Below are 25,235 nucleotides of genomic sequence, written 5' to 3' on the forward strand. Positions count from 1 at the left end.
AACTGATCATTAGAAAGCAGATTGGAGTTACCGGTAGTGACGTCAATGATGCCCTTTAGCTCATGCATGCTGCCGAGTCTCTACTAAAATAGACGAAATACAATTTTTTCATGGTCGAATTGATGCTCATCGGTGTGGAAAACTGTAAATTTTTCGGAACCAATGCGGGTCATCATTGAATGAAAAAAATTGATGGATAAATCATAAGTGAATATTTTTTTCAGGTGAAAATCTACAAATGTCGTCAATTTCTAAATTTGACGACGGTGTAAGGATAAGCAACAAGCTTTCAATGACGTAACTGTAACGTACAAACGGCAGCCATTCACCTCCTCCTTTATCTCTGTAAACAATCCGCATCTCTCTCGTGAATTCGGCCACATTTTACACCATTTGAAAGTTGAGACCAAGCACCTCAACTCAACTTACTTTTTCATTTACATGCAGAATATCTTTCACAGTAGAGAAACTTATTATTTCTATTATCATTATCAGTTCGTTTTAATCTTTTTTCTGTTTTTTTAATCATGTTTATTCATGTAGCGATCTGACCAATCGTCTCCTCAACCACGGAACTCGAGATTTAAGTATCTCAGGATTTTCATAATGGCAGAGTAAGTGTTCTGACTTTTTTTTGGATAAAAGCTTGGTATTCCTTATTGATTAAAAAAGTACTAATGGTTCAACCCTATCAATTTTTGTATTCCCACTTGTATGAGCATGTGCCCTCTGCAAGGCTTAAGTAGTCCAAGCGGGACTCTTGTTCCAGGGGAAAAAAGTCAGTAGCATACAATGAACATCTTTTCACCATCATATCCAAAACATATTAAACTGAATATCAAGGCCATACCTACCTAATTGAACTTTAATATCATACATTCCAATTTCAACACTAATACCTACCTAAGTAGAATATGAAACCAGATGCACAGCGCTAATGCAATGCGGTATCAACTTCATTTCAAAGAGGTACCATTTGTACCTTCCTCTTACAGCACACATAATTTATCAATGATGTCCTTGCTTCCATCTGAAAAGAGGCACTTTATCCTAATTCGATAAATTGCAGTACTAGATTTGATGTGTAAGTAAGTATTTCTGGATTAGTTTGATACCTTTCAGTTGATGCTAGAAATCATTGGCGGATCCAGCAAATCGGTAACATTGTTTCTTCCCCATTCAAACCTATGGAAATGTATCGATTCTTGTAAGGGCCAGGTGCTCCGACGAGAATCGATTATATCACATATGTTTAAATGGAAGAAATCCGATGTTGCCAAATTGCTAGATCCGCCTCTGCCAGAAATACACTGAACCTGTGATTGATAGAATGTTTCCTTACTTGAATCAGTTTTAGAAGAAATACATTCTGAGTTTGACAAATTGACTATTTTCAGTGACTTGCTTCAAGATGATTACGTCGGACAGCTGGATTTGGATGCTGATGAGGAGGATGCACTACTTGAAAAAGAATTTGAGGTAATGGAATTCTACCAATATTCCCCTCCCATTGATCTCAGTTCTAGTACTTAATGCCCAATTCACACTATTAAACTTTTGCATCCAATATATTTGAAAGAAAAGTTGGATGGAAAGTGGAACGTAAAAAAATTTCGATTCCATTATTCTCCGTTCCATTTTCCATCCAATTGGCACCTTCAATTTTTCATCAAGTTGACATTTTCTTGGGTCAGTATCATACCAGCCAATTTTTCATTCAAGAGTTGAATGAAAATTTTGATGGTGTGAATTGGGTTTTAGAAGCAAGAATGCAACAGAGTCAGAGGTGAGAGTCCTTGAAGTGTAGAGGTTTGAATTAAACTTGAACATTTTCCAGTCATTTGCTTTACTGCTGAGAAAACTCACAATGTAAAAAAAAATTTTAAATCGTCTTCTACACTGCCAAGCTAAGGAAGAGCTACAAAGTACAATAGAGTCGCAATGTTCTGGAGCGCCGATGAAGTCACTTATTGAGGCTGTTTTGTCCAGTACTCCTGAGACTAGTGTGTGGCGATGCCGTATGCGCAGGGTCCCAGCTCCGGTCTTCGCTCAGAAAATACAGGTATAAAATTCATTTCGTAAAAACAGGGAGTGTTGTACTTTTTTGAATTTGCTATGACTTTGGTGAACACACTTTGCCAAAATTCCCTGAAACTATGATTGATTTTGATGAATAAATCCCAAAAATCACTCGCAGCCCGCAATTCTCCCATAATACACTGTGTTAAAGAATACCAAACGGTTCCCAGATGGTTCCCACTTTCCAGCGAACAAGGGGCTCGGAATGGCCCGTTCATGGATTAACATCATCAGCTCCAGTACATCTGTGTCTCTATTGTCCTCTATGGAGAAACGCTGTACATTTGAGTCGCCAAATTTCGTCTAATTAAATATTTATTTTCGAGGACAGTTATGAATATTTTCTCCTGAATTTCCAGATAATCTAGACCTACTAACGAATAAAATTCTCTGAAAAATTGGAGGGAAAATTTTCACTAATGTCATACAAAATTCATATATTATTGAAGGAAATTTGGCAACGCCTGATGACTCATACAGCGTTCTTGCATAGCATGGCAGTTTACGTGTGTATACTGTATGTGACAAACAATACAAATTCGATTTCTTACTAAGGGTCCATAAATTACTAATTACATTAAAGTACGAGCTCAAAGGGAGAAGGGGAGGTCTCTAACAGTCTTACGGTGCCTTATGAGGGTGAGGGGGATACGGCTGAGCCTTAAGAAATTGCAAAAATTCATTTTTCGTCAGGTTGATAGTAAAATTCAAGATGAAATGGAGGAAATTAGCACATCACTGACTGCTGACCGTTCAGATCATGCTCCTATCATTTCTCTTGATTCCCTTTTCTCCACTTTGTGCAATGATGAGTAGTGACTTCATCCTAATGTCAACTTTAAAATTCATTTTTCGTCCAGTTGATCACTAATAAAAATTTTTGACTAAAAGTTTCATTGTTTTTCTAAATGCAAACGTAATGTTTAGGTTTGCGATAATTGAAAAGAAAGGGGGGGGGGGTGTCAGTCAAGCCTTGCATAATTTTTAGCGCAGGGGGAAAGGGATACCTTACGGTTCCTTAGGAGGGGGGGAGGTCTATAAATGGGGAAAAGTGCCTTGTGCAATTTATGGATGGCTCCTAAGCTCAAACTTAACCTGATAACCTCAAGTCCTTTTTTTCTTCCATTCCACCCTTTCTTGCAGAAAAAACCAGGGGTCCAAAAGATGCCAAAGCAGGCTCCTGTGCTTTTTTCTGATACATTGCTGAAAATATTATGTGTGATCTGGATCTCCTGGTATCTTTTGCAAGGCATTTTGTCCTTGCATGGATACATTAGTAGAAATTAACTTCTCAAACAGTTAAACTTTTGCTCTGAAAAAACGGTAGACATTTTTTCCTAAGAAAAAATGACTGACGCAAGTTGGACTGACTATTAATTTTTGCTGAACCTAGTATAAAAAGAGGGCTTTCTATTTTTTTCAGAACCGGCACTCAATTTTTCTTGATCAGGATGGGGAAAAAGTACACAGGTAAAGTGTTGGATACCTATTTTTTCTTTTCTTTTTTTCTTTACTAGCAGCATATGGATGGCTAAAGTCCAAGATGTATACCTCCGAATGTGACATTGCAAACTCTGCTCAGGTTTTATATTTTAAGAGAACACTAGCCAACGGTTTTTCTTGATTATTTCAATTTCCAAACATATTCCCAAAATATCTCAAGGATATATTTTTGTTAGTTTTCTTTTGAAAAATCAAAACACAATGGGACAGTTAAACATGGGAGGAATTAGAACTAGGGAAAAAAAGAATGGATAAAGACGACACGTCAATCTGAATGCATCAATCATCTGTTGGCCCATTGGTTACCACATGAAATTATGTTGAATCGTGCTAATTTCTGATGTGACAATTGTCCATTTTTTTCTTTCCCCAGCTCTATTTCAGGATGCAGTTTTTTGCACTTTCGAGTAAACTTGTCTCCAAGTTGATAGTTACAAAAAAAGGTAACAAAATGATAGTAAGTGTAATTCACATAATACTTTAAAATGGTATGGTATAAAATTTAACGCATTAAACCAATTGATAAGTTTTAGACAGTATGATGGAGTTACACACTTTTCAGCCATTAATTTGCATGTAATACTGTTTTTCACATATGATCTGCAAAATTAGAAAAATTGACATGCAACCACCGTACAATTGATACATTTGTCCAGTTGTACCATTAAAAGTGTCAAGCACTCCAGTATGAGGCACTAATGTGTCAAGTTTGAAGTTCAATAGCACCATTTTTGGAAAAGCAAGTCAGGGATTCTTTCTTCTTCTTTTGTTTAATCTGTAATATGTAAAACATACTCTATACTGTCCAAACTGCTTGAATTTTGGGGGAGGTTTAAGATAGCCGAGGGAGTAGAATATTTGACCTGAAGCCCTGTGGACTAGTACAAGTGTAGCACCAAAAGTAGCTTATAGCTTGTATGTATGCCCCACACCCTTCCTTTAAAGTAGCTGTTGCTGATTCCAGTGATTTTCTGGTGCTACATTTAATCTGGGTTGCCTATCTATTGGTCTCATTGAGCTGATAGTTTATGGGGTCTAGTTTGCATTACAAACTAGCCACTGTTTCATCCAGTCAATGTATCACACAGAGTATTCACTGTCTGAATAATTCAAGCCATGCATTTCAATTTTTATTTAAAATAATAACTGAAGAATTGGAAAACCTTTAATTATGAAGAAAAATTAAAGAATCATTTTTCCTTTTCCAGGTATAATTTTGATGATGATGAGGAGGAGGACATTCTGGACATCGGAGTGCCAGAAGATTTGGCCTTAATAGAATCCGATTACTCAGCAGCTGTCGAGAAGGCGCCTCAAAGAGTAAGAATTATTCAAAGAAAATAATCCTGAAATATTATGTCCAAATGTAATTAGTCTGTTGCACACAAGTGCAACAGCCATCTGAGTAGACATTTCGTAGGTAAAATTGCATAAAAATCAGAAATATGTCTAGATCCACTCCTAAAGGCACAATTAGCACAGTCTGCGAAAGCTGGGTTTTAGTTTTAGAATGTTTATCTGCTTTAAGAACAAACTGTAGCTGTATGTTGTCCATCGCAGTTTTTCAGTGATGAGCCATTAGACAAGGTCTGAATGAGAAAAAATGCCGTATGTTTTCTCTTCCAAATCTCAGATAGAAATCAAGACTAATAACGGAAAGTTCAGAAATCAACTCCAGAAAGAGATGGCAACAAGTATTTTTAACACAGAGCAAATGGAATTTAAATCAGACAAATAAATATAATTTTTATAGTTTCCATTTAACCAATGTTAATTGTAATATCTTATCTAAGAAGTTCATTTTGAGACTACCTGTTGCATGGTTTGTTTTTTATTGTAAAACTTTGAGGAGGAGATTTGTTGGTACTTTAATTTTCACCTTGTCTAGAGACCCATCGTTTCTTTCTTAGGTTTGAAAACGCAAAAATGTGTACCATAATTTGAAATGTTGCCCTCTGGCAGGCAAGAGCAAGAGGTATCACGGTAATCCTGTCTGACTGAGACTATACTATTTTTTTGTTTTTTGAAATTTTACAAAGTTGTTAGGCATTCTCAGAACTATCACAAGGAAGATTGTTTTGAACTTTAGCTCAAATGAAGCCATAATGACGTGTAACGATAATATCAATTAAAAATTCTCAGAACAATCTGACTTTACATGAGCTCATTCTACCAATGAAAATACTTTTTTAGAACTTAATCATTGTATCTTTCACTTGTATTTTTGCATTCTACAGTAGTTGTGATTGATGCCTGGTTTCAGATAGTTGAGCAAAAGGATTCAACCATCACAATTACAAATTTTCCAAAACCGACCACCCAAAACAACCCCATTTGTAAGTATTGCTGTTAGTTTCACTTGTAAGTGCTCTGCTTGTGAATCTGTATGTCGCAGGCAATTAGGAAGGGAAAGAGGAACCCTCACGTTTTTTAATCAATAACCTTGAAAAGGGGAACGCACAGAATCAAATTTTTACTGAAATTGTAATGCAAGGGGTTAGAGTTGGCAACACAGAAAATGTAAGAGGCAGTTGAGTGACGTTCGAGAAAAGTTAATATGGAAGCAGAAGACAGAATTTCATGTGTTAACTTGCAAGCTCAATCTATCGGATCAGAGTTTGCAGTCACAGGAGCATCTCTCACACTTTTACAATGAATGTCAATGTAAAGATTAAGCAAAAGTTATCTTCAGAGACATCAGTTGTCAACTTCATTCTATTGTATCTTTTTTCTGGTAAAAATGTCGATTTTTTATGTGCCCCGCTTTAAGCTTTTTAGTTAAAAAACGTACTGGTGAAACATGAGGGTCCTTCTTGATATGTCGTCTTTAAAATGCCGCAAATTTGAAAATATACTAGAAAGAAACCTGTAAAAGGTCTCGTTTCAAAGCTGAAGATTCAATCTAGAGCAATGTGCAAACCACATGTAAATAGCCCTAACCATTCAAAAGCGGAAAGAGTGCAGTATTGTTTGGACAACCCATATAATTTTGAGAGGACTCACCCATCAAAACCTATCATGCATGAATCCTCCCAACCTCTATTACCTGCAATAATTCATGAACAGTGTTTAACCAGGTACTTTTTTTTTCCAGCTATATCAAGCAGTGCGGCGAATGATAATGTTTCAGAGAATATGCCATCCTCTACTTCGGAGCTTTCTGTTGCATCTAAAGGTGATGGAGGTGGGTTCAAAAGTGCAAAAAAGATTGTTATCTTAAACAACAATCCTACAGGTTAGTTCTGAGAAAATTCTGTTTTCTCTCTTCCAATTAGAGTTGGCCGGGTCCGGCAATTATCCGGCCAAATTCCGAGTATCCGGCAATTATCCGGCCGGATACAATTTTTGCGGGTATCCGAATCCGGCCGTATAATTGTGATATTCGGTTTTTGGACCCGCCGGATAGTGCTTCTGTGGCCATGAAAATTTCGAGAAATTTTTGGTGATATTTTGGCATTTTTCGGCCCACTTTGAGAACTCATTGTAATTGTTCAAATTTTCGAAACTTGTTATCATCGGAATTAAGGACATTTCCTGCACATTTACACGATTGCAACAAGACCCTTACTTCCGAAAGTCCGCGTGTTTCTCTTTCAAAGACGAAGATGCAGGTGAAAGATAAAATAAAAATAGGGCCACCAACATGTGCACAAGTTCCCTGTTTTGGTAATGTTTTTAGTCCGAGTGTAACTCCGCAATTATTGTAATGTCGCAGTACGCAGCTTGTAATTGCAGCATCAATGCGCTGGTTTCCACTTTTGTCTTGTTTAGACTCACTTCTAATAATATCTCTCTCTCTCTGCACATCAGATTCATTTGGCCTGTCACACAATAAAGCCAATGAAAGTCATGCTACTTATCTGTCAGGTCTTTTTTTTTTGTAATTGTTTTAGCGGGCTGACTCATAGTGTATCATTGAAAAATATGGAGGTTGCCGAAGCGAAGACACATACATCATGGATGACGGCCTTGATGGTGTAATACACAGTGTGCCTCTTGTGTCAAGCGCAAAACGGGGAGATTTTTCTCGCGCAAAATCAGGAGATTTTTCTCCGCAAAATCGGTAGATTTTTCTCACGCCTAAAGCACCATCCGGATCCGGTATTATCCGGTTCTGGCCGGATACCTTGGCGAATTATCAGGTGTCCGGCTCAGGCTGAATACAAAAAATCAATATCTGGATCTGGTGATGCGAAAAATCCATTTCGGCCCAACTCTACTTCCAATATTATCAACTCTAGTTTTTTTTTGCAGGATGCAAATTGTAATTTTGTCCTTGTCAATGGGACACAACCAAACGTAGCTGATTAGTAAAATCAGCAGATGGGTGATTCAAAAGTTGGTATTTAATCACTATAATTTATCCCTAAAAATAGGTTTTGCAAATCCTAAGTTTTCCAAGAAAGCTACAGCTTTTGAATCAGAGGACGAAGCATTAAACAGAAAGAGCCCTATATCGCTAATTTTTAGAACAACTGAGCTGTTTGCTCTTTTATTAACTGTATTTTCCTTTGGATTGTCTTTCTCTTTGTGTCTCACCTTTTACTGTCTTACTTGCAGGTTTAGCAGTGAAGCCAAATTTACAGATTTTTACCAAAGAGCTTCGCAACCGTAGAGAAAACAACATAAAGAAACGGCTTGGAGGCCAAATGAGGCCAGGTAATGCTCGTATAAGACCACCAATGAGAATGCCTCATCAAAGGTAATTGAAAAACTTTTGATACCAGTAAACAAACAGAAAAAAAAACTTATGATAGTGGAATAAGGAAAATTTCCCCCTTCGTGAAGCTAAATTTTGTCAAATTTTTGGGTGATGAAGGGAGGGAACTTTAGTTCTCCAGCTCTAGCTTTACAATCGTACAAATGATCCAAACTTGTTTTCATGTTTCATGAAGTTTTATCATTGGCTTATTTTGTATGAAGTAATAGTGGGGACATGCTCCAGAAAAATTGTTTTAAGGGTATAATTTCCCCAATGATCAATTTTGAGTTAGTTCAACCCCAACGATGAACTAAGCTTCTCTCTACAATTTTAGAACTATTGTTAGTTCACAAATAATTGCTGAGATACACTAATTATCATCATTTAGATTAACTTAAGAGCGAATAATGAGCAATTATTTTTCCAGGTTTATGGGGCCGAATCAAATGGGTCCTCCTCCATTCCGGCCTCCTGGCCCTCCATTCCGAGGTCCAGGGCCTATGCGGCAGGGTCCTCCACCTATGCGACAAGGTCCCCCACCTATGCGACAAGGTCCCCCACCTATGCGACAAGGGCCCCCACCCCCACGCCCAGGGCCACCCCCTCAGCAAAGGACCTCTGGTTTCATACCTCGCAAGATTCTTATCAACCCACATTTCAATCAGAACCAGCAGAATAAAGGTAAATGATAGCTTTTGCACGGTTTAATTTGTGCTTTAACTTCATCCTTAAATTTTGAGAGCTATCATGAGTAGCAACCGTACACAAACCGTTACACATGGAACTGAAAGGTGAGGAGCTACCCCAATAAACGGTCATTGCAAAGCTGTTAGAATTGTGACTTTTGCGCATTTCTGAAATAGCATGGACAATTTTTTAAATCAGAAGGGAAAATTACACATCTCATTTCTTGACATATTACTCTTGCAGGAGATGCTTGGTTCCTTTCCTAATCAAACATTCCAGAGCATTCAGGGATCCAAAATCTAGAAGTGACAAAAAAGTGAAAGGAAGTTTAAGTTCTTAAATTTTATGAAAAATGAATAAATCATCACGCAAAAGATTTAGGCAAGTGAATAGACTTTCCAAGGGTAAAATCGTACGAAAATAACAATGAGCCACTTTTTACCTTGCAACCTGCATGATTTGTAATATGCTTTTTCAAATTTCCAAAAGCAGTTTTTTCCAGTCGCTGATCATCAGGTTTGCCCAGACAGAGGGTTCAGAAAACCTAAACTGAATGAACAAGCAATTTTGCAAACATTTTCGATTGTATGATTTCAATTGTTTTCAAGCATTCGTTTCCCTCTTCCTTCTTCCTTCAAAAATGAAAGCTTAAAACCGATTGAAATCTTACATAAGGAAAGTTTTAACAGTTCGCAAGTTTGTCTGTGGTTAGGTTGGTAGGTTAGGTTTTCTTGATTCTCTCTCTCTGGACAAATCTGACGGTCGGCCACTAAAAAAGACTGTCAGCGGACACGGCAAATTTAAAAAAGGGTGTTATAAAGTACGCAGATTGCATGCCAAGGAGTGGGTTTCAGACTCTTTCAATGTCCTCAATGTCATTTTTGTGCAATTTTACCTGTAGACAGTTTATGCTTTCGGCTGCTTCTCTTGCATGCAACAGACCCATTCTCACCTTTAAAAAACTCACTTTATTTTATTGTCATATCATTGTCCCCCCCCCCCCTCAATCTTTGCAGGTCAATGGGGCAATCAAAATACGCACCCTCCACCACAACAGTTTCAGCAAATGCCACCGCAACAAGCACCTGAGCCACAATGGCAGCATCAACAACCACCTCAGCCACAGTATAGTTCTCCACCGTTTCAAACTTTGCCTTTGTCTCAGCCCCCACCCCAGCAACGATTTCGGCCTCCTGGACCAACACCAGAATACAATCAAAGGGTAAGGAAAAAGGAAACATTTATTAGCTCCAGCTGTGCATGTAATTCTAATTTATTATTTTTCCTCATTTTATCCTTTCAGTTCAGTTTTAATGGAAAAACCTAAGTGCAAAGTATGGTAAAGGTAAAAAATGAAAAATGCAAATCTTCAAGTAAAATTCAGGAGAAATATTTCACTACCATCAGTTAACAGTAAGTCTACAAGCCAGGTAATTAATTGAGAGTACAATTTTACTATAATCCAAAAGTAGCTTTTAAATGGTAGGAAAGTCACATGAAAGAGCCATGATTTCATATTGACTCACTTGAACTCAATTTTTACACTGGCAAGAAAGCAGGATGAACTATGAAGCACTTCTTAATAATTTTCCAGACGTATATTAACAAGAAAAATGGATAGAAAAGAGAGAATAAAGTTCTACTCTTTTGCTGTATGTCATATTTAATGTGGATGTACAAAAACCGTAAGAACTTGCCATATTTTAATTTTCTAACTCCTCTAGATACCCTGGTCAATTGATATCACCTACTAAAAACAAATTAGTTTTCTAGAAGAAACTACTGACAAAGAGGCGAATAAAATAGAAATTAATTTCCTTGAATGAGCATTTGGCATATATTTTATCACAGAAATGGAAAATAATCTAAGGCGGATCATCTGTCTCATTTAAAAGGTTAAAAGAGAGGAACCCTTTATTTGAAACTTTATTCTACCCTGGGAAGGGTCTATTTTTTTGTCCCCAAATCCAAGCACATCTTAAATGTCTGTAGGATCAGAGCTTATGCTATCCACTGTTGTGGAGCACTAGTGTCACTGTTAAGTCTATTACTACAATCAATGCTCAGCTTGTAAATAAAATAATAGCAAAATATTGGGGTTAATATTTAGGGGGATCCGTCATGCATGAGACATATGCAAGTACGTATCATACATATGTCAGTATGTTTCCTTTCTAATAACCTCATCAGTGTCATTATGAAAGTTTTATAGGAATTTTGGAAAGAACTTGGAGAGCAGGGCTCACAATGCTCAAGTTTTTCCAACATTGCTAATTGATATGTAATCTAATACAAAACAAGAAGAAAAATCCAACATGAATATGTTGGAAAAGCATGCCAGATAACTGAAATGTTCGACACATACCTACTATTTTCACGTCTTTGCTATTTGTACTAATCAGTACTTTTTGCTAAATTTGGGATAAAATATTGATTCATGAACGTTGAATGTCAATTAATTTTAAAGATTCTGTCCAATTATCTTGATTTTAAGCTGATATGCGGAAATTACGCACGACAGCGATTTGGGCGAACTGCTGTGCATTGAAATCGCGTTGAGTTAATCTCTTTGGATTTCGAACTGTAACTTCTCTCCTATTCAGCCGATTTTTACAAATGAGGTCTCTTTTTATTTGTATTTTAACGGAGAGTAAGGAAACACTCGCTAAATAGATTGAAAACATTTTTTGTGAAAATTTGGTGGATCCTGGCGTCACGATGAATGGTTAATCGGGCGCGAAAGATAAGGTTCAACCGCGGCGAGGCAACCCTCGCCTTGCCATCTTTCATTGCCTCGCTCGAAACCGGACACCCAAAGCGACATCAGGAGATAACTGCAGTGGTGTAAGTAAATTTCTGCAGGGGCCACGGTTAGCACATGGTATCCTTGGTAGTCACGAGGCTCATCACAGATTGCACTTACAGCACAAGACGCTAATTGGCTAAAAAGTTTTGGAGGGAAAGAAGCTTCTAAAGATGAGTTCTCCAAGCATAGAAAAGCTTATATGAGGTTTCTGTCAAATGAAATAATAAGGTTTTGACAGGAAAATGTTCTGAAGGGTTTCCAATAAGCAGTTCATTCGGTTTTTTGGTAAAAGACCATCAGGACTTGACAGCATAATGGTTCAAAGACAAAAAAACGGGTCCGAGGAAAAAAATATTTGGACAGCTTGTTGAATAGCATTGGTTGATTGGTGTGCTGTACTATGGTACATCCGAGTGATTTCAAAAAGCGAGCCCTATTGGCATGTTTAAAAAATATATGTGTGTATATCTGCCACAGCTACAAGCTGAATTTTTTGAATGATAACTTATTTTCCCAAGAAAATTGAATGTTTTTCTTTGTTTCAACTTTTCTTTTATTATTTCTAGCGAGACTTTCCCCCTCCATCGCCAGTTGTAACCCCTGAGCCACAGTCTTACTATCCCAATCAGCCTCAGCCATACCGAGCAGAGTATGCACCGTACCAAGAAGTACCAAGTCAAGCGCAGGATTCCTCCTATGGTCCCCCGCAGACGCCCCCCTACCAACAAAACTACCAACAATACCCACAGTATGCTGAGCCACGGCCTCCACCGCAATCAATGCGAGTTGATGGAGGGTACGACCCCTCGCAGGTAAGAAAAGAAAAAAAAGGAAAGACAAACTTCAAGAGTTTACTTCACTTGAAATGACTTATTATGAACGGTCACAATTTTGGATCAAAAGATAAGAAAAATTAGAAACTTTTATTTCCCTCCTACACACTAAAAAGTATAATTTTACTTATCATAAGAAAAAATATTGTTCCCACAATTTTATTGTCTTGTGAAGACCAATCTTTTTCTAAAGAGATTTGGACTTCCATGGCCGAAAACTCTAACGAAAAAAGCCACCAAGGTTTGTCTTCCCAGGCTCCGAATTCTTGATTGCTCAACTGAGCACTCGAAGTTTTGTTTTGAGTTGGAGTTTTTGGCTGTAAAGTACCATATTTTTCCATTTAAATGACTTGAAAATATTCATGTCAGATATTATTAAACTCTCGTAGGAATGGTTGAAGAATAAAGTTCCTTTTTCTTTATTGAGATATGCAGGAAATTTTCTTCTTCCTAACTCACCTGGGATTCAAAAATTAACTTACCCAGCAAACTCTAGTTGTAGAAAAAATTGCAGGGGTGCAGAAAATTTCCAACCACACGACCAATGGGTTGCATTTGGTAGCATGCACTAATGCCTCTAGACAGGGTAAGAACTGGAGGCTCTAAGCACATGAATCTGCATCAGAATTTCGCGTAGAATTCAATGGTACAAACGGGAATTCATGAAACCAACTAATAAGCGAGATATTTGCGTAAATAGACTGCGCATTTTTGTAAATCCCGCTCGCCTAATATACGAATGACGTCACATTTGTAGCCAATAGGATTGTCGCAGCGCTGCGCAGCGCCGACTGAGCATCGGCCATCGAAAACGTCCAACGCTCCCAACGCCGGGATCGTAAACAAACGAAAATTGATAACAGGAAGGACCCAAGCACCCAAGCAACTCGAAATCTTTTAATTTTCATTAATTACAGTCCATGTTCGACTTCAAGAAAGCATTTGACAACCATTTTCCTCGTATTTTATAACCTGGAGCCACAGCCTATCGGCTCATTGTAATGTGCACTCTGAGAATCAGTTCCACAAGTCCAAACCCTGACATTCTTTTCTTTGACCATTCTCTTTTCATTCTCGCCACAATTTAAGTGTTATGCAGTTTCTTTATCTAAAATATGTGGTCTTGAATTCATTCAGGAGTCAGAAGTTTACCTTTCTTTTAGTATTACAGCCCTTTGACCCCTCAAACTTCACCGATATGACCTCATGTAGTTCAAGGTTTCTCTGGCCCGAACCGAGTGATTACACATCTGAGGTGTGTCTCATGGTTCTTCAAATTAGCAGTTTAGAACTAAATTAGGGACTACAGTGACTCAATCCAGTTCTGCTTTCTTGTTCAATGTTTGTTATCAGTGTCTGTTCTTTTACGTGACCAATCTAGTGCATGCACTGTTACGCTATAAGTACAGGTATTATTGCTTTTTTCCTGCTGTCAGACCTTTTTCTTAAGCCTGCTGATTCACCACAGAATCTGCCCTAGTTGTGTAAATAATTTGGTGTGTAGTTATTGAGTTAATACCTCCTTGCGGTGATGCAAACTTTCTCAGATCCGTCATAAGTGGGTATTGCATTTAGACGATCACTCGGACCAGATGAAATCACTGCTCTAGCAGCTTCAAATTTATACTTTGATCTCTGATTCACTAATAAATAACACTTTATGGTGTCATTTATATTTAATCAGTTCAAAGCTAATTCGACAATGAATCATCAATGGTCCGATCGAAAAAGGAATTTTCTGGTGCGTGCTATGGCTGAATCGACACTACATTCAATTTTCGAAAGCTTCAATCAGGACATGACCATCCGTCTTGAAGTGAAAATATTTTTCAACCATTCAAGTAGTTCAAAAGGTAAGATATCTGAAGTTACTAAGGTATCACCAGGGTACATACGGATCTGTTGTTGGACAGTTAGTGTGAGTATGCTTACGTTTGTGGATAATCATTCATGGCAAAAAGAGGATGTTAATGACAAGGCTAAACTGGGAAACCACTTACCTAAATTCACAAAGTTTCAGACTTCCTGTTCCTCTTAATTTCTCAATTAAAAAATCATTCAACAAAATCTCTGAAATGTGATATTTTTCCTCTACATGGGCAGAAAATTCAGTAATTAATTCAAACAATATGCTGACTTGCTTCCCTTTGAAAATCTGAACTGGATGTAGAAAGTTTGAGCAACGTATTCAGGATATGTAATTTACACGTTTTGCAAATGATACCTATGTTTGGCCATTAGATTGGTTTGAGAAGTAAATGTTACAAATGTCATCCCTGGTCAATCTGAACTGTTTTTCCCAACTTGTTTTCATGGTGGGATGTAATTCTATGACTTTTCAAGATCCTTTCATCTTTCGGTACCTGAAAAATTCAGTGAACCAAACGACTTTCAATAGGAATCGTTGGCAACTTTACCATTGAAATGATTCTTAGGTGATTTTGAATGGAACAATCTTACACAAACTTTTGTTGAGCAGGTTTTACTCGCCCTGAATTCTTAAAAGAGAGGAAAAATATTTTCTTAACGCTTGGAGGATGATCTAACTATGTTGCAGGTAAGTAGGTGTGATCACTTCATTTCATGAAATTCAGTAAGGCTCGTCGCTGCATGAAACACATAAAACATACTGATTAAGAAATGAATCCTCAAATAATTAGCAACTGTTTTGTGCAATATCTGTTGATTAGCATTTGATGATAACTAGAATACAAAAATTCTGAAATTAAGAAACCAGGAATAAATAACTACCAGAATGGTCTTATCAGATTTTCTCTGAGACAAATTTCCATATTCATTGATGAAGTGTAGCGTGCATTTGAATTCACAATGTTTGGAATTTCCAATAGCATTTAAGGCCTGAGGCACAATTCCTTATCTTTTAAAGCAGGGAAGACACCTTGGACCCTCCATCATTCGTAACTCACAGCTTTCAGATTGGTTCAGTCATGTCTTCGAGCAGAAAAGCCCTTTAAATGACCAATTTCCACAATTTTATAACTTCACCCACTTGAGATGTTGTATTCCTCTTTAGATATATGGCAGGAGAGTATATTCTGAAATTTACAGGACACACATCTCTTCAGAAATAGGAGAGTGCTAACATAATTATTACTTACCAAGTACCAGTTCCTGATGAATTTTTTTAAGGTTCATGCTTTCGAAAGTTGAGTTGTAGGTAATGTCGATTCAGCCGTAGCACGCACCAGAAAATTCCTTTTTCGATCGGACCATTGATGATTCATTGTCGAATTAGCTTTGAACTGATTAAATATAAATGACACCATAAAGTGTTATTTATTAGTGAATCAGAGATCAAAGTATAAATTTGAAGCTGCTAGAGCAGTGATTTCATCTGGTCCGAGTGATCGTCTAAATGCAATACCCACTTATGACGGATCTGAGAAAGTTTGCATCACCGCAAGGAGGTATTAACTCAATAACTACACACCAAATTATTTACACAACTAGGGCAGATTCTGTGGTGAATCAGCAGGCTTAAGAAAAAGGTCTGACAGCAGGAAAAAAGCAATAATACCTGTACTTATAGCGTAACAGTGCATGCACTAGATTGGTCACGTAAAAGAACAGACACTGATAACAAACATTGAACAAGAAAGCAGAACTGGATTGAGTCACTGTAGTCCCTAATTTAGTTCTAAACTGCTAATTTGAAGAACCATGAGACACACCTCAGATGTGTAATCACTCGGTTCGGGCCAGAGAAACCTTGAACTACATGAGGTCATATCGGTGAAGTTTGAGGGGTCAAAGGGCTGTAATACTAAAAGAAAGGTAAACTTCTGACTCCTGAATGAATTCAAGACCACATATTTTAGATAAAGAAACTGCATAACACTTAAATTGTGGCGAGAATGAAAAGAGAATGGTCAAAGAAAAGAATGTCAGGGTTTGGACTTGTGGAACTGATTCTCAGAGTGCACATTACAATGAGCCGATAGGCTGTGGCTCCAGGTTATAAAATACGAGGAAAATGGTTGTCAAATGCTTTCTTGAAGTCGAACATGGACTGTAATTAATGAAAATTAAAAGATTTCGAGTTGCTTGGGTGCTTGGGTCCTTCCTGTTATCAATTTTCGTTTGTTTACGATCCCGGCGTTGGGAGCGTTGGACGTTTTCGATGGCCGATGCTCAGTCGGCGCTGCGCAGCGCTGCGACAATCCTATTGGCTACAAATGTGACGTCATTCGTATATTAGGCGAGCGGGATTTACAAAAATGCGCAGTCTATTTACGCAAATATCTCGCTTATTAGTTGGTTTCATGAATTCCCGTTTGTACCATTGAATTCTACGCGAAATTCTGATGCAGATTCATGTGCTTAGAGCCTCCAGTTCTTACCCTTGGTAGGCCGCAAAAACAATTTTATTAAAATGGAAAGGCTGTAAAAAAGGGTCTCGAAAATGGCATGGGGTTATTGCGGAATAAGAAATGACAAGCTCTCCACAAAATCGAAACCTCGAGTTAGGTTAGAGCGGAAAGTAAGTTTTTTAAATTGGGAAGTCTGTGAACTCCCAGCATCCCTAGAGTATTGCAGAAAGTGAATCAAGTGGGCTGACTGATAATCGACAAATATTTCAGCTTTCGTGGGGAAAAATATCTATTTAAATAGATTTAGAAAGTTTTCAAGTTTCCCCTGGGATCCAACAAGTTTCTTAATTTTTGAACACAGTGTTGGAATATTATGGATCAGAAAATAAAGTAGGAGGTATTTTTTTGGGGGGGAAGTTCAAGAATTTATCAGTTTTTAAGAGACATTTGTAAATTTTCATGAGAGATCACTATCATGATCATAAAATTCACGCATGAATGAATATTAATTGTATGTACTGGCTAGAGTCCCTCGCAAAATTATGATTGTGCGCGATTATGCAACTGCCAAAATTTGCATAGCATGCTTCATCATTTCTCTCTTTCTTCTAGTAGTCTGGGCTCCAAGATGGGGCAGTTCCTCTTTTTTTGCACCCTTGGCTTATTTCGTGACTATTTAAAAAATTGCCTTTGATTATTTGTGATCAGTTAAAAAAATGAAAAAATTCAAAGGATTGCAGAAACATTCTATTAAATTATCGTAGTTTTTTGTCCTTTATCAAAATGGCAAATGAAGTCACTTTTTACTCCAATAACTTAAAGAATGATAGGAACCGTTCAGTATTATCTCACCTTTGCCATCATTTCGAAAGGAAATACTTTTGAGTTTTGCAGCTCTCTTGATAAACTGATCTGACTTACAAATCTGTTTTCTGTGCCTTTTAGGGAGCGCCATATGATCCTCCGCGACAAGGTCCCCCTCCTATGATGGGTCCCCCTGAAATGGAAGTTGTGCAAGATTACATTGAAAATCCTCCCATGCATCAGAATTACTCTGCACCTCACGTATGACTTGATGTATTCATTTTACCTTTTCTTTAGCTAATTACAATATCAAAAGCCGTGGACTGATAGTGAGAGAGGAAGGTCCTCAACAAATAGGAATCAAAAGTTAATATTTGAAAGACCGCTTATTTCTTAATTACAGTCAAGGATGTCCTTCTTTTTTTCCTTGTGAAAAGGAAAAATTAGTTTATCTTAATCACTGGTCACTATATATTTTAGGCATCACTAGATATTTCATTGCTGGCTAAAATGAAATTTACAAATTAGATTTGAAGAGTGGAAGGCTTTGCTTCGTGGATTTCCATTATTGCCTAGGAAGCCACATTCTTTGTGCCTATGAGAAACTTTTGGAGAACTTAGGAGGGCTAAAGCCCTCTAAGAATGTTCTACCAACAATTGACCACTAGACAAGGTATGAATTTCAGCATTCTGATACATGCTTCTTAACCAAAATTTCACGTAGAACACGATGCGCACAACGAAAATTACCGCAATCAACTCCTTACGAAGATATTCAATAATTCTTGATGCGTGAATTCAAACCACCCGCTCATGAAAACTCAATGCTCTACGTGATTCACATCGCGCGCTAAACGTTTATCATGACCGTCTCTACGATGTAAAAATCTGGCAACCTCAATCTTGACGCTTTGGCTCAGCTATAGTAAATTGCTTATAGTTTGAACAACACGTGGTGAGAAATGAACATTGCTTGATTGAGAAGATTGCTGAAACCGTCTTGGTGGGCGATTTGACTCACGTAGAGCTTTGAGTTTCTTGTGAGCGGGCAGTTCAAATTCCTTGTAACCGATGTGAAATAAAAACGTTAATATCTTCGTTAGGAGTTGGTTTCAGACATTTTCGTTGCACGAATCGTGTTCTGCGTAAAATTTTGGTTAAGAAACATGTATCAGAATGCTTAAATTCGTACCTTGTGTAGTGGTCCATTCCTGCTTGATACTTTTTGAAACTCAGGGTAAATGCTAAGAAAATATTGAGTACTCGAGAACCTTTCAGCTTATAAGCAGAGCTTGCACCTCAGAGTCAAATTGTTGGTGGCCATAGATATGGTGCCCAAGGACTGAAAGGAAGAGAGCATCATCAGGGAAGCACATCTAAGGTTTAAGTGACAAGGACGGAGTAAGAATACTCCTGCAGGATGAATAAGTGGAAAAGTGCAATGAAGGACCCTTTCGCTGGGCATGGTGAGGAGCGTATGGTGCAGCGCAAGGGAAGAGGAATTTTTGATACAATATTTTTTGGTCATACAGTTTTTTCTCGAGGCTTTATGCGTGAGATGAGTTAAATCAAATTAACATTTTCTGTGTAGAAACCAAAAACACCCATTAACACTGCAACAAACAAAGTTTATTCTAGCTTTACAGTGAAGATGTTTTACTTAATACATTGAAACCTTTGCTAGACTGATTTTCAAAACCAAAGGGTCGCTACTTATGATGATTTATATTGCACATTGATATGTTCATTTCATCTCTTGTTAATTTCCAGGATCAGTATAGCAATGAGATTCCTCAAAACAATTACGCACCACCTCCAAGGCTGTTTGAAGACTCGAATCAGTTCTCTCGCCCTCCGCCCCTAGACACATTCCATCAGCCACCATCAAATCCGCCCATTCGGGCCGACTACCAACAGCAACAGGTAATCCATCAGAATAAATTAATCTCATTTTCTCTCCTTTTTTTTTCTTTTTCCTCATTTTGCGATATCTGAATGTAAGTTTTGCATATGTGAAAACAGTTCATGCAGATACTTGAAATACTTTTATATACCTACTATTTTTACTGATCTTTCTCTCTCATGAAAAATACTTAAAAATAGTACATACAAGCAGTTGGGGTCAAAAGCATAAGCAAAGACGCCTAAGCAAGAGGCGTCATAGGTGTAGGTCTGTAGGTGCTCGAAAATGCCCGGAATCTAAAGATTTATAACAAATTCAAAATTTTAGTCTTTCCTCTAAAATTCTGATTTTTCAATGTAGAGACATAAGTCGATAATGTTTAAAATATCAGTGGAGAGATTAGTCACTTTTGATTTCTATAGCCATTCAGTATTTTTCTTTGAATCGTTTTCCAATTGAAGTACACTCTTGATTTTTAATCCCTCAAGCCTTCATGGACAGTGGTGGAAACTGTTTTTAATGTGAACCTTCCTTGTGAGAAGATCTGCAGCGAGGGTAGGAGGAGGTATCTAGGGAAGGTTTGTAACAAAGGCCCTCTCATCTCGAGTTGAAGCCATTCTTGGTTTCTGAAACTGCCTTGATGAAGGTGAAAGAAGGGAGGGGGTACACACAATAAAAGTATTCCACCATTTTTAACATAAAACTCACCCCTAAAATTGATGAATTTGTTATCCAGATGCAGATAAACTTTTTCAAGCAGAGGCCACTAATTTTCGAGGATAAATTAATGACCATTAAGACTGGTTGTCTCTAATTTTTTATGTAATTTTATATAGGTTGTCTGACGTTTCATTTTTTTTTTCAATTCAGGGCCCACCTCGCTCTTTACCACCCCGCCACTTCTCTGAGCCAAGCCAAAACTATATGTTCAACCAAGATGCTCAGAGATACGACCAGAACCAGTTCGGGGAGCCAGGAAATTCTGGTTATCCTCCTGAAACCCGCCCACCTCCTCATCAACCTCCAAACCTATTTAGCCGCCCGCCAGAGCAGCTTCCTCCCCAGGAGGTTTCCAGGGGTAAGTCCTCTAATTTGTATTATAGATCCAAACTTAGTTCAAGGGTCACTCTTAACAGGAAATTTTGGGAGCAGAGTAATATGAAATTCTGTGTCTGTTTACAGATTATGGTCAGTGAAAGTTTGAAAAGTGACAACCAAAATTTGTTTTGTAAGCTTCTCTTGAGGTTGGGAATTGATTACAAGGAAATTTAGTAAAACCATTGTGTTTCTTCCGAAATGGACCACTAGACAAGGTACGAATTTAAGCATTCTGATACATGTTTCTTAACCAAAATTTCACGTAGAGCACGATTTGTGTAACGAAAACTAATGAAACAAACTCCAAACGAAGATACTAACGTTTTTATTTCACATTGGTCACGAGGAATTTGAACTGCCCGCTGACAAGGAACTCAAAGCTCTACGTGAGTCAAATTGTGCATTACAACGGTTTCAGCAAACTTCTCAATCGAGCAATGTTCATTTCCCACCATGTATTGTTCAAACTATAAACAACTTGATACAGCTAAGCCAAAGAGTCAAGATTGAGGTTGCCAGATTTTTATATCGCTGAGACTGTCATGATAACGTTTAGCCCACGATGTGAATCACGTAGAGCATTGAGTTGTCATGAGCAGGTGGTTTGAATTCACGCCCCATGAATCATTAGATATCTTCGTAAGGAGTTGAATTCGGTAATTTTCGTTGTGCGCATCGTGTTTTATGTGAAATTTTAGCTAAGAAACATGTATCAGAATGCTGGAATTCGTACCTTGTCTAGTGGTCCATTGTACCTCAGAATTAGTATTACAATCACAAATCTCTAGGGCATGTAAGAGGTCCATAGCTGCTCAGTAGTTCAAATTCATGTAAAAAAATAGGGGTCGGCGAAGCTTCGCATTTGCTTTGCTTCACAAAACGAAGCGCGAGGTCGGAAAAAACAAGCGCAAATTTCGCGGTAATTCATATTTTCGCGCTTTTTCGGAATCCATGCCGAATGCCGATGATGGATGGATAATTCTCCGCATAAACCGGTTCTTTGCGCATGCGCTTGCGGCCGCTCTGTGTATAAGCGCCTTTTCTCCTAACCTCAATTCCATCATAATAAAATTTTTTGAAAAGTTTAAATCGATGGTTTTCAAATTATATTTACCACAATTTTGCTACGTTTTCCATTAAATTAGATAAAAAAAATTAAAAGGAAAATAAAAAGTAAAAACAGTTTTTATTTTTTATCATTCCATGATCATTAAAGCAAAACCGATGACAAAGTTTTAAAAAAAAATCTTAGATCTGCTGGCATCTCAATAAAAATTCATTCTTAAAATTTAAGGGAAGAGGGGGAAAATTTAATGAATGTATTCTTCACGTATTTCCCAGTGTTCAATTAAGTTTGCCACCACCGCACGCTGAGTCGCGACTCGCAGGAGTAACCGCAACGAAATTCCGCGGGTTGCATCCAGCGTATTTGAGGGTTTTTTTTGTCCGCTTCGCTTTGAAAATCGCTGCTTCGCGGACCCCTACAAAAAAATGATTTCAGGTAAAATTATCCATGTTGCTACTTTCAGGAAAAATAAAATCATCCATTTTTTGGGTGAATTTTCCTCGCATACACGTCAAAAAGGAAAATCACAATTAAGATTTTTATTATTTTATTTTTTCAATGGATGCACTAGGTTTACAGGTTCCTCTGAGTCATATAATGCCCAAATGAAAAGTCTCACCAACATTTTTCTTTTTAAACTTGATAACTCAGAACGGGTTTTTTACCTTAGTGGAAAAATTGCATGTTTACAAGTAAAACTTTGTCAATTGAAGGCAGGAAAAATATCTCACCAAGTTATCTGAAAAGAAAGAAATTTTTGCTGTGTGCATCTATGTCTTATGCACAAATTTTTTCAGGAAACATAAAGAATCGACTCGGTGCTCGACTACCAGCATCGCCTCAGAATCCCAAAAGCATGCACCTGTCTGCCCTGGGCTCCCCACCGTTCGGCCAGAAGAAACGTCTCAATGCACCTCTCTCTAATCCGAGTTTTCCTATTGCGCCAAAGCAACCCAGATATGATCAATCTTCTAAAAAAGTAAGTGTAGAATCTCATTAGTTCTGAATGTTGGTTCTTGTTGTCATATGTTTGACAGCACTTAAAACTCAGCTTTCTTCTTATCTGTAGTCATTGGTAGAACTTTAGACATTTTTTCTTAATATTTCAAGAGGTTTGCATTGCAGGTTCTGCCAGATAAAATTTAGTCAATTTCTCTTCTGATTTTATTTTAGGTTCCTTTGCGAAACATTCTAGAAGTTCAAACTGTGTCAAACTTACCTGATACGACATCCGTTGATCGAGAACCATCTGTGCAGGTGAGTTTTCGAAAATTTCGTAGGTTTCATTGTTTGATTTACATTCTACCTTGTTTCACAGCAAAAAAGCTGCTTAAAATTAAAAAGCGAGGACTAATCAATGAGGAGAAACAGCCAGAGCCTCTAAATTACCGAAACTTAACTTTATGGAGTTACTGAACAAAAGTGATATTAGAACTCTCATTACTTCCTCCATTACCTCGTCAAAATCGATTGATATTGAATAGAAAAAGAGATTTGTATGTACTGCTGTGATCTTAGCTCATTAGCACAGACTGATTCAACCAAGGATTGTAATGTTATTAAGTTTTAATCACTGAGGCTACTGAGGTTTTGCTTGCATTTAGTTACAAAGTTTAGTTATAAGTTTTAAACTAACAACAGCTATGAAGAATACTAATTGACTGATGAAAACTTAAACTCAAAAAAATCAATATGATATCAACAACATTTTTAAAAGAAAATAATCACCAAAAAAAGTAAAAAAAATCGTAATTCAACAGGAAGAAAGAAAAGAAAAAATATCAATTTCTTTCAAAGATCTGAAGATCAATTTTTTTCATTTTATGTATAAATCTAGTTATTATTTTTATCATTCATTAAGTACTTGGAAGCTCTATGGCCATAATTTGTTTTTTAGTCTCAAAATGAAGAAGAAGATGAAGAGATGCGGGAGTATCGAAAGAAAATCGAAGCTCAAAAGGCATTCAGAGAAAAAATTTTTCAAATTAAAGAAGCACGTCGGAAACAGGCTGTTCTGCAGCAAACAAAAGCTTCAAAAACAAACAGCTCATCAGATTCTGGTGAGTTTTTCTTTAATACAATTCATTGGTAAATAACAATTGAATTTCGCATCATTTCTCCCCAATAATGCTTGTAAAAATCATTTTCCAGCCTTTCTTCTTCAGAAATTGGCACATTAAAAGCTCAACTTTTAAAGCATATTTTGCCCAAGAGATCATAAAGAATATCATATCAAATAACAATGAATTTTAGCCTGCCCGTAATTCCCTTGTTTGTTCCGCAGGATTCTCTCTCCTCAATTTTAAACTTTTTAAATTTTATATACCTACAATTCTTGAAAATTAGGCAAAACATGAACAGATGAAAATTCCAATTTTTTCATTGGCGGGCAAGCAATTAATCAGGACCCTCGTAGTGTCTAGCTTTTTTTCTGTTTGCTGTTTCAATTGAGTCATAATAATTTCTCTTCTTTTCTTTTTTTTTTTTTTACTGCAGCGCCCAAACCACCAGAATCAAAATCAGTGCAGCCCATTGCAACAATTGTAGGAGCAGGTAGTGGAAAACGACCAGTGGCCGCTCGAGCTAATGCTTCGAATGTGCTAGCCAGACGCCAGGCCCGTTTCCAAGGCCCTGCAAAACGTGGCTCTCCAAGGAATAATGATATTGTAGACGTAAATAAACCTTTTGAAACTTTTAATGTAAAAATGGTTGATGGTAGAATCATGATTGTAAGTATCAAGTTGCTTATTAGGGCCACGATTATGGCCAGGGTTCCCAGCAGGCGATTTTTTCAACAATGGGAGATGATCTCATCACCATTTAAATCCATCACATCAGAAATCTATCAATTAGTTCTGCGAATTGGGAAATTGGGAGTTGGCTTTGCACTGACCTCAGTGTTTACTGTACAGATGTGAAAAAATAGATGCTGAAATTTACGTATGATTTCATGCAGATGTTGAATTAAACAAGAGTCAGTTTTGCCATCACAGAAATGATGTAGCCACCCTCTTGACACACTATTTCAGAGCACTTCATTATCAATTTAATCATAAACCTATAGGCAGTGATACTGCATCTGAAGTAGCAAATGCAATTTTGAAGCCTTAAAAAGGGAGGGCCAATCAACAAGTTGACCAAAATTTGACGAATACATTTTTTTATTGGCAGGGAAATTTATTCAGCTGGATTATAGAATGAACAAAATTAATTAAGTTGGTGGAAAGGCATAAAATTTTAAAAACCCTCTAAAATTGATTAACCCTGTCCCTGATTAACCCCTGAGAAGTGCGCCAAACTTAGAAGATGGACGAGCAGGTTCAGAGGAGAAGAAGGTTCCCCTAACCTACTTGTTGCCCTCAAGTACTTGTGCTGAAAAATACTGAATGCGTATGCTTAACTGCTTTTCGTGACATAAAAGCT

At 37.4% G+C, this 25,235-nt stretch overlaps 1 protein-coding gene across 5 annotated transcripts in view; it reads left to right on the forward strand.

The window, feature by feature from the left end:
- The first annotated feature begins 357 nt into the window (after nt 1–357).
- LOC109031484 (uncharacterized) overlaps nt 358–25,235 on the forward strand; it is a 48,619-nt gene continuing 23,741 nt past the window's right edge. For 2 of the 5 annotated variants that reach the window (XM_019043006.2, XM_019043009.2), the window contains exons 1-17: nt 358–614; nt 1,398–1,479; nt 3,503–3,549; nt 4,791–4,902; nt 5,846–5,918; nt 6,677–6,817; nt 8,143–8,284; nt 8,712–8,965; nt 9,988–10,193; nt 12,344–12,589; nt 17,887–18,006; nt 19,516–19,668; nt 20,519–20,726; nt 22,610–22,791; nt 22,986–23,069; nt 23,710–23,872; nt 24,309–24,541. In XM_019043006.2, coding sequence (XP_018898551.2) covers nt 607–614; nt 1,398–1,479; nt 3,503–3,549; nt 4,791–4,902; nt 5,846–5,918; nt 6,677–6,817; nt 8,143–8,284; nt 8,712–8,965; nt 9,988–10,193; nt 12,344–12,589; nt 17,887–18,006; nt 19,516–19,668; nt 20,519–20,726; nt 22,610–22,791; nt 22,986–23,069; nt 23,710–23,872; nt 24,309–24,541 — 2,454 coding nt within the window. In that variant the 5' untranslated portion in view covers nt 358–606. The remainder of the gene's footprint in view (nt 615–1,397; nt 1,480–3,502; nt 3,550–4,790; nt 4,903–5,845; nt 5,919–6,676; nt 6,818–8,142; nt 8,285–8,711; nt 8,966–9,987; nt 10,194–12,343; nt 12,590–17,886; nt 18,007–19,515; nt 19,669–20,518; nt 20,727–22,609; nt 22,792–22,985; nt 23,070–23,709; nt 23,873–24,308; nt 24,542–25,235) is intronic. The other 3 variants (XM_019043008.2, XM_019043010.2, XM_019043011.2) reach the window with 2 other exon arrangements.

Source organism: Bemisia tabaci, chromosome 4 (assembly GCF_918797505.1).
Source record: "Bemisia tabaci chromosome 4, PGI_BMITA_v3".
In the NCBI taxonomy this organism is placed as follows: Eukaryota; Metazoa; Arthropoda; class Insecta; order Hemiptera; family Aleyrodidae; genus Bemisia; species Bemisia tabaci.